Source organism: Mytilus californianus, unplaced genomic scaffold (assembly GCF_021869535.1).
Source record: "Mytilus californianus isolate M0D057914Y unplaced genomic scaffold, xbMytCali1.0.p SCAF_7, whole genome shotgun sequence".
In the NCBI taxonomy this organism is placed as follows: Eukaryota; Metazoa; Mollusca; class Bivalvia; order Mytilida; family Mytilidae; genus Mytilus; species Mytilus californianus.
This window is the reverse complement of record NW_026262723.1, coordinates 94,068,311-94,080,778: the sequence shown is the minus strand read 5'-3', so window position 1 is coordinate 94,080,778 and position 12,468 is coordinate 94,068,311. Positions and strand designations below refer to the sequence as shown.

Sequence of the window (12,468 nt, the reverse complement as noted above, 5' to 3'; positions counted from 1 at the left end):
AAATATGAAATTATAATGCAGGGAATCAAAATTTCATAGAACTTTGTAAAATACACACTTATTGCATTCTTACCACCTTCCAAGTTTCATTAAATTCTGTTGTGCGGTTTTTAAGGAGTTGAACTAACAAGAATAGGATAGACACATGGACAGACTGAAACATCATATCCTTGGCAACTTCATTGTGTTGGGAGAATAATATAACAAGTATCAGGGTAGACACAGTCAGGTTATAGAAAAACACAGACATATATTTATTTTTTGGCCATACAAAATTCATTCCTCAGTCTGAAAGTAGTCCTGAATGCATTTCATACTCTTTGGTGGTATCTTATGGTCCTGTAAGACAAATTTCAGTCCATTTACATCTCGTACAGATGCCAGTTTGAGGTGTTTCAACAATATACCATCTTTTGCTAGTTGCATGCAAACTGGCCTTGAAACAATTTTATTACTTAGTAAGTCAGAGAAGGAGTCCATGCAATTGTGGTATAAAATGGAAAATACATCATCAGATTTCACTAGTGAGGTAAAATTACTGTCGTATAATGTTTTTAATGAATCTACATCCTCTATTGCATTGTGGGCAGAGTAATTTTCTCCTACAAACTGTTGGACAAGAGTCTGCTGCTTAAAATTTTCTACATCATTTTTTGGAATATATTTTCTAGCCACTTTCATTGTGTCAATAAAACCTTTCACGGTTTCACAAAATGTCGAAAACAAATTACATTCTTTCAATTTGTTAACAATTACAGAAATGTCAAAGTTACAAATGTTATGACCTAGTATAATTGACTGGTTCTGTTCCTTTAAAAAATGTATAAAATCAAGTAGGGCTTTATGTAGTGTCACAGGTTCAACTATATCTCCTCGAACATACATTTTATTTGTTCCATGGCTGAATGTTATACCAGTGATCTTACTGGCCTCGATCTGAATGTCCACTCTCGGGATGACATATCTGTTAAAACTATTTGAATTTGACTTAGCTGCTATCTGAATGATGTCGCTATTCCTACCCAAGCCTGTTGTTTTTAAATCAAAAAACACTTTGCATTCAGTGCCATCTAGATTAAAAGGAAGTGGAATTTCTGTGGTTTGCTCAGGGTCCTGTTGAAGATCAAATTCCATTTGAGATCCATAAGTTTTTCCTTCTCTTACCAGATGTTTACGCTCGTTCTTATTGTGGTTTCTTTTCTTTTGTATACGGCCAACTTTATATTCCTTTGAATTCTTCTTTTCTTTTCTTTTTTCCATTTTTTTATCTCTTACAGAGGAAACCATTGTAAATTCTCCTGGAGAGAGGTTTGCTGCTTCATTGATCTAAAAAAATGCAACATAATTAAAATGTAATACATATATGCATTAAAATATTAAAAATCAAGAAAAAACAGTAATCTCCATCGTGAACACATATTTTGACCTATAATGGTAACTCTTTATATATCGTGACTTGGATGGATAGTTGTTGCATTAGCACACATACCACATCTGATAATAATTTGAGAAGAAAGAAGATAATTGAGTTACATACTAGATAAACATGATTCGTGACTGTAAATTGTACAATGTATATCTGCAGGGCTAAAAAAGCAATACAGTAATCTCCTTGTATATAAACATTGGATGCAACATGTAACATGGTTTCAAAAAGATAAAAAAATTATTAAAGGAGAATGTGTAAGATGTCATGAATGCCTCCGCTGTAGCCTTGCAATTTTAAAAGTTAAAAAGGGACAGAACTATAGGTTGACAAATGAGTCACAACACAAATTTGAACTCTGTCTGAGTGTTGTGATTCTTATATGTATCAGTTTTATAAAAGTTGTATCAGACAAACTTATGTTAGAGTAAGGAAACAAAACAATTTGCAATTTTCCAAATTATGAAGGGGCATGACTTTAGAACAATAAGTGACTCACTTTCCATGATGAGGCAAACTTCAGTTAGAGTGAGGAAAGGAAAGAGGATGAGAGTAAGGTAAGACGGACAAAAAGACATGGAGTGGACATAACGATAGTACTAGAAATTTAATTTTAATGAACTTTAGGTCAAGGTCTTAGTTACCAATCCTGGAACTTGACACAAGTGATATACCCACATACTAAAAATTCATTATATGCTATATCAAAAGATTAATAAAGTTATGGTCTGAACAGGCTTTTTTGAGAAGATGAAGAAGAAGAAAGAAATAGTAGAGGAAAGAAAAAGAAGCAATCATATTCAAACACTATGTCACCCTTCGTTCAAAAAGAAGATGTAAAAATTTTCATAGTTACCTTGGATAAGTAGCCATATCCTTCATGTTTCTGAAGCACAGCTGCAGATAGCCTATTCTGAAGTGAGCATGATCCACCATAATGTCTAAAAAAGAGTATGAAGAACTTTTTAAGTACATTAAAATATATTCCTCTCTTCCCTTTTTTGAACTTGATGTCAAAGGTGCAGGTAACAGTTACATACCAACTCACCAAATATGAAGACCCTTTGCAAAAGATTAATATTTTTATATAAAGTTTCACTATGATAGTATTGGCTCCCTTCATTGAAAACTAATAAACTTCAACCTGCCTGTTTACTTGGGTTGGACAGAAGGATGTACATCACTTTTAGTAGTCAGGGTATGAAAAATTTAAAGCCCTGACAAGATAATTAAGTCTTAGATGCATGGGTTTTTTTGTTATTGGCTTTGAACTAGCTGTCAGTAATTGCAATGTTACATATTTGTTTTTCATTTATTGATTTTGTACATTAATTTGGCCGTTAGTTTTCTTGTTTGAATTGAGTTGAATGTTGTACTTTGACATATGTATAATTGGTTTCTTTTTACAAATTGTGACTTGGATGGAAGAGGTGTCTCATTAGCACTCATACCACATCTTTTCATATCTATACATAAATTTGTGAATTGGGGCCTTTTATAGCTCACTATGTCATATGAGAATTGCTCATTGTTAAAGGCCTTTCTGTGACCCATAGCTGTTAATTTCTGTGTCATTTGGTCTCTTGTGTAGAGTTGTCTTATTGGTAATCATACAACATATTTTTTATACTTATATTCATTGTTGCTTAAGAATGTGAACTGACATGCAAATACCATATACAAATTACCTTGATTTAGGTGCCTTTACAGATACAAGCTGGTTAAAGCTTTTATTTGACTGTGTTGATCTAAGATCATTTAAAGAATTACTCCTACCAATCATTTTTTGCACTAAATTATTCAATTCAACCTTTAATCCTTCAGACTTGAGCCGTTTCCCATTTGGTAAACTTTTATACCTAAAATGGAGTTGAATAAAATGAAAATAAAATCTACATTTCAAATTTTTATTTGCACAAAATACTTAGCCTGAAACTTTAGTGTTAATATTTAGTATAAGTATATGTTCAATATTTCTGTACATGGGCGGATCAAGAAATTTTAAAACAGGGGCAGGAGTTGTTAAGAAAAAAGGGGAGTTCTTAGATCAAAAAGAGGGTGCAGCTTGATACTACCGCAGAGGTCGAACCCTGAACAGTTGGGGCAAGTATGGACACAACATTCAAGCTTGATACAGCTCTGAATTTGGATTGTTATTAATATTTGACACAGCATAGGTTTCTGACACAAAATGAATGTAGTCTAAGAACTTAAAATTTTTAAATTGGACATTTACCTATTAAGGTCAAATATCCAAAATCTAAATACATGGATGGATTTAGCATATCAAAGAACCCCAAGAATTCATTTTTTGAAGAAATCAAATAAAATTTAATATTGGACCCTTTTGACCTCAATGTGGACCAATTTGCTAACGGGACCAAAAATCAAAAATCTAAATACATGGTAAGATTCAGCATATCAAAGAACCCCATATATTCAATTTTTGTTGAAATCAAACAAAGTTTAATTTTGGACCCTTTGACCTTAATGTAGACCAATTAGAAAATGGGACCAAAAATTAAAAATCTAAATACAAGGTTATATTCCGCATATCAAAGAACCCTAATAAGTCAATTTTTGATGAAATCAAACAAAGTTTAATTTGGACCCTTTGGGCCTCAATGTGGGCCAATTTAAATGGGGTTCAAAATCCAAAAACTTAATACATGGTTAGATTCAGCATATCAAAGAACCCCATATATTCAATTTTTGTTGAAATCAAACAAAGTTTAATTTTGGACCCCAATTTGGACCGACTTGAAAACTGGGCCCATAATCAAAAATCTAAATATATGTTTAGATTCAGCATATCAAAGAACCCTATGAATTCAATTTTTGTTAAAAACAAACAAAGTATAATTTTGGACCCTTTGGACCTTAATGTAGATCAATTTGAAAATGGGACCAAAAATTAAGAACCTAAATACACAGTTGGATTGGTCATATCAAAGAACCCCTATAATTCAATTTTTGCTGTTTACAGTTTATATCTATCTATAATAATATTCAAGATAATAACAAAAAACTGTAAAATTTCCGTAAAAATACCAATTTAGTGGCAGCAACCCAACAATCAATGGGCTGTTCGATTCGTCTGAAAATTTCAGGGCTGATAGATCTTGACCAATTGAACAATTTAACTTATTGGCAGATTTGCTCTAAAAGCTTTAGTTTTTGAGATATAAGCCATAAACTACATTTGACCCCTATGTTCTATTTTTAGCCATGGCGGCCATGTTTGTCAATGGATCAAAACTTCGGATACAATTTATAAACTAGATACCCTAAGGAATATTTAGTTAAAGTTTTAAGGTATTTGGCCCTGTAGTTTCAGAGGAGAAGATTTTTAAATGTTAGCAAACTTGATGAACAAATTGTGTAAAATTGTCTTTAAAGGGCAATAACTCCTTAAGGGGTCAATTGAAAATTTTGGTCATATATACTTTTTTGTAAATCTTAATTTGCTGAACATTATTGCTGTTTACAGTTTCTATCTATCTATAACAATATTCAAGATAACAAAAAACTGCAAAATTTCCTTAAAACTACCAATTTAGTGGCAGCAACCCAACAATGGGTTGTTCGATTCGTCTGAAAATTTCAGGGCTGATAGATTTTGACCAATTGAACAATGTTATCCCATGTCAGATTTGCTCTAAAAGCTTTAGTTTTTGAGATATAAGCCAAAAACTACATTTGACCCCTATGTTCTATTTTTAGCCATGGAGGCCATGTTTGTCGATGGATCAAAACTTCGGATACAATTTATAAACTACATACCCTAAGAAACATTTATTTAAAGTTTGAAGGTATTTGGCCCAGTAGTTTCAGAGGAGAAGATTTTTGAAATAGTTTAGGACGACGACGACAAACGAACGTCAAGTGATGGCATAAGCTCACATGGGGCCAGTGAGCTAATAATATGTTGTCAATACCAGTATAGAAGATCTTACGTAAATTTTTCTGGATCTTGATGATAGCTACACCAGTCAGCATCCTTTTGCAATTCTTTGTAACTACAAAATAAGAAACAAATAATTAATGTAAAAAAAAAAATTAAAAAGTCTTCTTTTTTTATTGCTTATCTGTCTTTACTATTGAGGAAGCAAGCACCCTTCAGACTTTTATGGGGCATGGATGAAATCTTCAATGATGGATTCATGCATCTGCCTTTTAATTTTCAGAAAAAAAGGGTCCTAGTTTCTATTTTTTTAAGTCCGGCCTTTCTATTCCAAACTTCATAAAGCCTCACTAAAAACTATTTGGTCGTTCTATAAGCCATGAAGATTACTCATATATATACTAATAGTTCTTTCAATTTTCAATGTAATGTTTATGAATTCAGATAACACAAAGATCTTTATATGTCTTTTAACAACACAAAATTGAAATTTCATTGTAATGTTTTTTTTAGAGTTTGTAGTCTTGACAGATCAATATAATAAGATCTATAAGTATGATTTGATTTGGTTAAGGATAGGCTTAAGCCTTTTCATAGACATACTCGTAACACTAAAATTAATTTGTAAAAATACCTCTTTGAAATATTATATAAGCTTGTTGATATACCCTTCTTTACATGGTTCTGGTCATCTTTTTCTTTATATTTTCAAACTCAACTTCAAGTCTGGCTGATGTTGCTGCATCATTATCAGCATGTATGACTGAAATGAAGATTGAAGAATTATAAACCTACAAAAAGGCAACACAACAGCGGTCAAGATATACAACTGCACGCATATTTTTTTATTTGGAAAATAGTGATAGCTGTTATATTCTGCCTTATTTAATTACATGTAGCTAATGTAAATAAAGCAACTAAAATAAATATAAACTGGATTTTTACATGACATTGGTTATGTTATATCATTAACAACAAAATTAATTGATTCTTTGTCATAAAAGTGTAAGAACAAAATCCAAGTTTCCTGTGAAAATCACAAAATATTCACCTTTCAAATTTGAAAGTATTGTTGAAATAAGAGTTATTTCCCTTTATATGATATTTTCAATGCATTTTGGGGAACTCATTACATGAAATTGTATTTCAAAATTCTTTATTTTGAATATGAAACATACCATTAATTTCACATTCATCATCTTTTAATCTGTGGGCCATAGACACCGCCATATCTGCCTCCATGGATTTACTAGAGCCATGCCAATTCAACTGACACTCATGCTCCGGAACAGTCTCTTTTCTATTAAGATGGAATTCACAAGTCTTACAAGTCTTACTTCTTAAATCAAACGACAACACCTTTCCTGTCTCCTTTCCAATAAAAGTTGCATGTCCTGCAAGAATTAAAGTAAAAGGTATTACATACATGATGCAATGATAAACAGTTTAGTAAATATTTTTTTGAAGTTTGGTTTCAATTTTTTTAGGGGTGTAGGATAATGGATATTTTAATGAAAGGTTCACAGATGTAATGTTACAGATTAATATGACGGACAGATATTGATAATAAAGAGCCTGTAGTTCAGTGGTTGTTGTTAGTTTATATCTGTCATATTTTCTTCATAAATTGTTTTGTTATTAATTACGCCGTTAGTTTTTTCATTTGAATTGTTTGGTATTTTTCATGTTGGATATAAGTTTTTCTCATTGTTGAAGGTTTGATAGTTGTCTAGCTATAATTGCCTACTTCCAATTCATTTGAGCTCTGGTGGACAGTTGAGTCACTGACAATCATGTAACACATCTTACTTCTATAATGTATGCAAAATGATGGCAAAAGCTCACCTATTTGCTATAATTGAACCAGGTAAGTTAAAGAGATCTAGCCTAGGGATTGAATAAAAATAAGTATGGGAAGATATTTCTTTAACTACAGCTTCTTACATGTCTTATATCAAACTAAATAGTGAAATTAATTCTTTGTCCAATTACGTTATTTATATTAATAATTGATTCAGCAAAATTTAACAAAATACAGTAATTAAATCATGAATGTCAGACATTAAATTATATAACATGAATGCTGTTTATTTACCTGTATTACTATTATAATTCCAACCGGAGCCTCTCTTTTGCCAGCCACCGTCAAAACTTGCTTCAATCTAGAAAATATTGCATTTCTAATAAAAAAAAGTCCCAGCAAGTCTTTTATAGATTGACCTTAAACATTTACCTTCACCTTTATTTTTTGTAGTAAGCTACAAATACATTATTAAGAACACAAACAAATCTTTTGGATGCATATGTATGCAGAAACAAACATTTGCAGTGACTGCACACCAAATACACAACTAGAAATTATTGTTTTTGTGGTCCTGAAAGAAATTCTGCTGGTCCTCACTGTTAAATCTAATGAAAAATTTCAAAAATTGTGCTGTCCTGTGCAATTTTAGGTGGTGAAAAGTCTTGATCTGTACATGCATGTACATGTATTGTTGTTTATTCTGTCTGTCTCTCACTTATACCTAAATGATCATTGTATTTTTTGTAATTAGGACAATATTTACTAAGGGGACACATTTTAATATTACAAATTAACTCTTCTGTGACACTGTTATTTGTTAAATAATTCTTTGAATGATTGTTGATGCATGAAACCATGAAATAATAAAAAATCAGCTTCACTTCAAAAACATGTTTGATGTTACTTTGAAGTTTCATATGACATACCTGTACATATATACAATGTAGCATTACATGATCAAATTGTATTATACTCTCATATATATTACCTAAGTCCCTTGAATTAAATCTAGGATCTAGGACTTTTTTTAGATGTACTCCATGAAAAGTTATACAATATAAGGATTTTTTTTTGGGGGGGTGGGGGGTGTGGGGGGGGGAGGTAAAAAAGACTTACTTTTCTAGAAAGGGGCATCCAGTCTGGATATTCCACTTTGTGTGCATACATTTAATACTTTCATTGCCATTTGTGCTGAGTGACTTTTCCTCTCTTTGTGCCATATTGCACGACTGGATTGTTACATTTTTAATCTGTCCACTTAATTCTTTCTCTTTTTTCCTTAATGTGCTCTCTGTAATGGATGGCAGGTTATATTCTGCTAGAAAGTTCTGCAGATGAGTTGGGCCCATCCCTGCATGTATCATGCCTTTAATAGAATATGAGGTATTATTAAAATTGAGAAAGAAAATTGATGTCTTAATAATGGAAAATGTACACACCTGCATTTCTAAGACTAAGAAACATGCAGTTGTGATATATACAAAGAAAAGATGGTAATTTGTTTCTCTTAAAATTGTAAAATTCTTTAAAATTTCCTAGACTGAAGATATATTAACAGGACACAGGCTGACAGTCCTGTGCTAATTTCTCTGACTTGGCTTACAAAATATCATCTAAGAATATTTACATGTACATGATATGATGATGTACATATAGTTGTACATTTAATGGCCAAGCCCTAAAAAAAATATTTCACAGTTTATAATTAGTTATTATAACTCTTTTCAAAGTCTACTTTGACTATGAAAAAGATCAGAAGGGAGGGGTTGAAAGTTGTTGATGTTCATTGAACAATGACAATGTTTTCAGCAATTAATTTGCTATAAGGCACAGGCACTTGTCTCAGAAAAAATCCTATATACCTTAATCTAAAAAGTTTTCCCAACACCCCAATTTGCCCAAGTATGCAAGCAGTATGCACTGTTTGAGTTAGCTATATATATATATAGACACATTAGTTGTAATTGCCCCCAAGGACTCAATATTAATCTATTTATTAAACAAAAATCATGAATGCATTTAAATATAATTATGAAAAATAAACAATGCAACATGTTAATTATAAATGTAAACAGTAAAACTGTAAATATTAGCATCATACAGGCTATTATAATTTACAAGCATGTGATATAATCATATAGTTTCTATACCTACCTATGGAAGCTTTTGTGTTGATGTCATAACTTCCAGATGGCCCCCTCTTCCCAAACTGGACATCAGTTACAGTATGACACAGTTCACAATCCACAATCAGTAGACCACCTAGCCCAAACAATCGTTCTCCTACAATATTTGACAGGTGAAGCGGACACTTGCAAGTGCAGCAATACATTCCTTTTGCTAGGACATTCAACTCAACAATTCTTCTCCCCATTGTCCAAGATTTTGACACATCAGACTTGTTATCATCTTCCAATTATTCAGCCTCGGCCCCAACATCAAGAAACTTGTATACGTAATTGCCATGATCATTACGCAAGCCGACTTGCGGAGAATCTTCCAATTTCCTGCCATCATTTAACCATTTGAAGTAATCTGAACGATTTGATTTCTTATCGGCAGATTTAGACCTCGAAAATTTACCACACGGATCACGTTTACGCTGTTCCATTATAACATTGATGTACCGTCTGCTTCATATCAACAGGTAAACAACTATTCAAGGTCAATAAAACGCTTGTAATATGAGGCGTATTTTAAAACGCTATATTGACGTAAGTTAATTCAGAATTTCAGTAAGAGTTATCTTTTCTTAGGAGTCTCGGAATTGTCGTCAAACTGGTATGAACTGATAGTAATGCAACTTCATACAAAATATCATTGATCTATCACAAGTAGATCCTATCAAAACTAACTTAAGCAGAAAACTTAACATTGAAAATTGCTAATTAATCCAAAGTCACTGGACCATGAACTAGGGGGTAGGACCTCGAAATAGTCATCAAACTGATATGTAAAGATAGTAATGCGACTTCATACAAAATATCATTGATCTATCACAAGAAGATCCTATCAAACTAACTTAAGCAGAAAACTTAACATTGAAAAATTGCTAATTAATTCAGTCACTGGAGCATGCCCTAGGGTGAGGGCCTCGAAATAGTGGTCAAACTGATATGAACTAATAGTAATGCAACTTCATACAAAATATCATTGATCTATCACAAGTAGATCCTATCAAACTAACTTTAGCAGAAAATTTAACATTGAAAATTGCTAATTAATTCAAAGTCACTGGATCATGACCTAGATGGGCAGAGAATCGAAATAGTCATCAAACTGATGTGTACTGATAGTAATGCAACTTTACATTAAATATCATTGATCTATCACAATTATTTCCTATCAAACTAACTTAAGCAGAAAACTTAACATTGAAAATTGCTAATTAATCCAAAGTTGCTCGACCATGATCTAGGGGGCAGGGCCTCGAAATCATGAGTCGTCAAACTGATATGTACTGATAGTAATGGAACTTTATATTAAATATCAATGATCTATCACAAGTAGATCCTATCAATCTAACTTAAGCAGAAAACTTAACAATTGTTGACGCCGTCGCCGCAGCCGTCTCCGGAAAAGCAATCCCTGTCTCGCTTTCCGCGACTTTCGTCGCAGGCGAGACAAAAATAGGTCTTTGGTAAATCAAAGAATTGTTTTTCTTTCTCAAAACTGAATTGTGACTATTTTTTTATGACTTTCTGTCCTACATTCGCCTTTGTATATATTTTGGTTTCATATGTTATATAGATATATTCATTTTGACTCAGTATGGACTCGCATAGCGGGTGCTACATGCAAAGCAGGAGACGCTTACTCTGTCGACACACCAGTCTCACTTGTGCTATTCTTAATTCATTAAAAATATATAGCGACTGGAGATTTAAGAAGGAGACTTTATACTGTTCGAATTATTTCGGTTCTTTACATTTACCTAATGATACAACTTGTTATTTTTATATTGGAACAACGATGTTTGATTGGTTCCTTTGACTTTGACTTTGTCTTTACTTTGATATTCTTTCCAAAGTTTTCAATCAATAAACGTTGTATTGATAATGTTCCTCCCACAACTGATATAAACATATCAACAGGATATATGAAATTCCTGAAACGAATTCGTTTACTTTTTACACACCGAGATTTCTCCAACTGAGTTCCTCCAACATTCACCCCAAGTTGTTCCTCCAACATTCACCCCAAGAAGTTGGAGATTAACGAATCTATGATTTGTCCATCTCATTTAAAACACAATAATACCTAGAGTTTGGTTAAAGTGTCCATTTTAATGCTAATATCTATTAGTTTATTTCGAAGTAAAACAGTTTCTAGTTCTCATTGCATCATACCATCTCATTTGCATATCAGATACATTTATAATACAAAATTCAAGAACACAGTTGATATATAAAAATAAGAAGATGTGGTATAATTGACAATGAGACAACACCAGAGACCAAATGAAATAGAAGTTAACAACTATAGGTCACCTTACGGCCTTCAACAGCTATAAAAGGCCCCAAAATGATAAATGTAAAACAATTCAAACGAGAAAACTAACGGCCTGATTTATATACAAAACAATGAACGAAAAACAAATATGAAATACAGCAACAAACGACAACCACTGAATTACAGGCTCCTGACTTGGGACAGGCACATGCAGAGCGTGGCGGGGTTAAACATGTTTACGGGCGCCCAACCCTGGGAAAGTGCTGAAACAGCACAACATATGAACAAACTATAAAAATCAATTGAACATGGCTTAACTTATCAGATCAATACAAAAAAGATATACAAGTAACAAAGACGGGACGTGGAAAGATATTTATACATCCCCACAACAAAAAAAGACACTAAAGTACAGATCTGAGAGTTTTAATATACTGATAACATAATCATTATTTATACCAATAAAAACAATTTTCAAAAATCTAATTACAGTATTGAATTGGTAACCTTTTAGAATAAGTTTATTAAAAGGATCAATAAGTTCACCCGGATCGTATCTTAATTTCTGGACTAGGTCAACAACATCTCCGTAAAAAATAGGATGTGCTATCCCGTTTGAAATAAGGTTTCTACTGGTACAACCAAATTTATGTATCTATGAAAGAATTTGGTAAAGGGTTTAATTAATTTGAGGTAACGAAATCCCTGACTTGATAATTTACCAGTAATACATAGATTATGTTCAAAGAAATCCAAAACGTCACTACAGACACGGGCTTAACGACCGAATTGTGATATTAATTACACCTTATGTAAGAATCCTGGGTTTTGATTGGTTGATAGCCAGTGTATTTTTCACCAATTTACTGTTATCAAATGAAT

At 32.4% G+C, this 12,468-nt stretch overlaps 1 protein-coding gene across 1 annotated transcript; it reads right to left on the bottom strand.

The window, feature by feature from the left end:
• Positions 1 to 276: 276 nt before the first annotated feature.
• LOC127709568 (uncharacterized) lies at positions 277 to 6,692 on the bottom strand. Its single transcript, XM_052215173.1, has 7 exons — positions 6,509 to 6,692; positions 5,965 to 6,093; positions 5,383 to 5,445; positions 3,115 to 3,285; positions 2,283 to 2,367; positions 508 to 1,326; positions 277 to 339 (listed from the first exon to the last, which is right to left on the bottom strand). Exons 4-7 carry the CDS (start codon positions 3,207 to 3,209, stop codon positions 277 to 279), a joined length of 1,062 nt encoding a protein of 353 aa, XP_052071133.1. The 5' UTR covers positions 3,210 to 3,285; positions 5,383 to 5,445; positions 5,965 to 6,093; positions 6,509 to 6,692.
• Between the last annotated feature and the right edge of the window lie 5,776 nt (positions 6,693 to 12,468).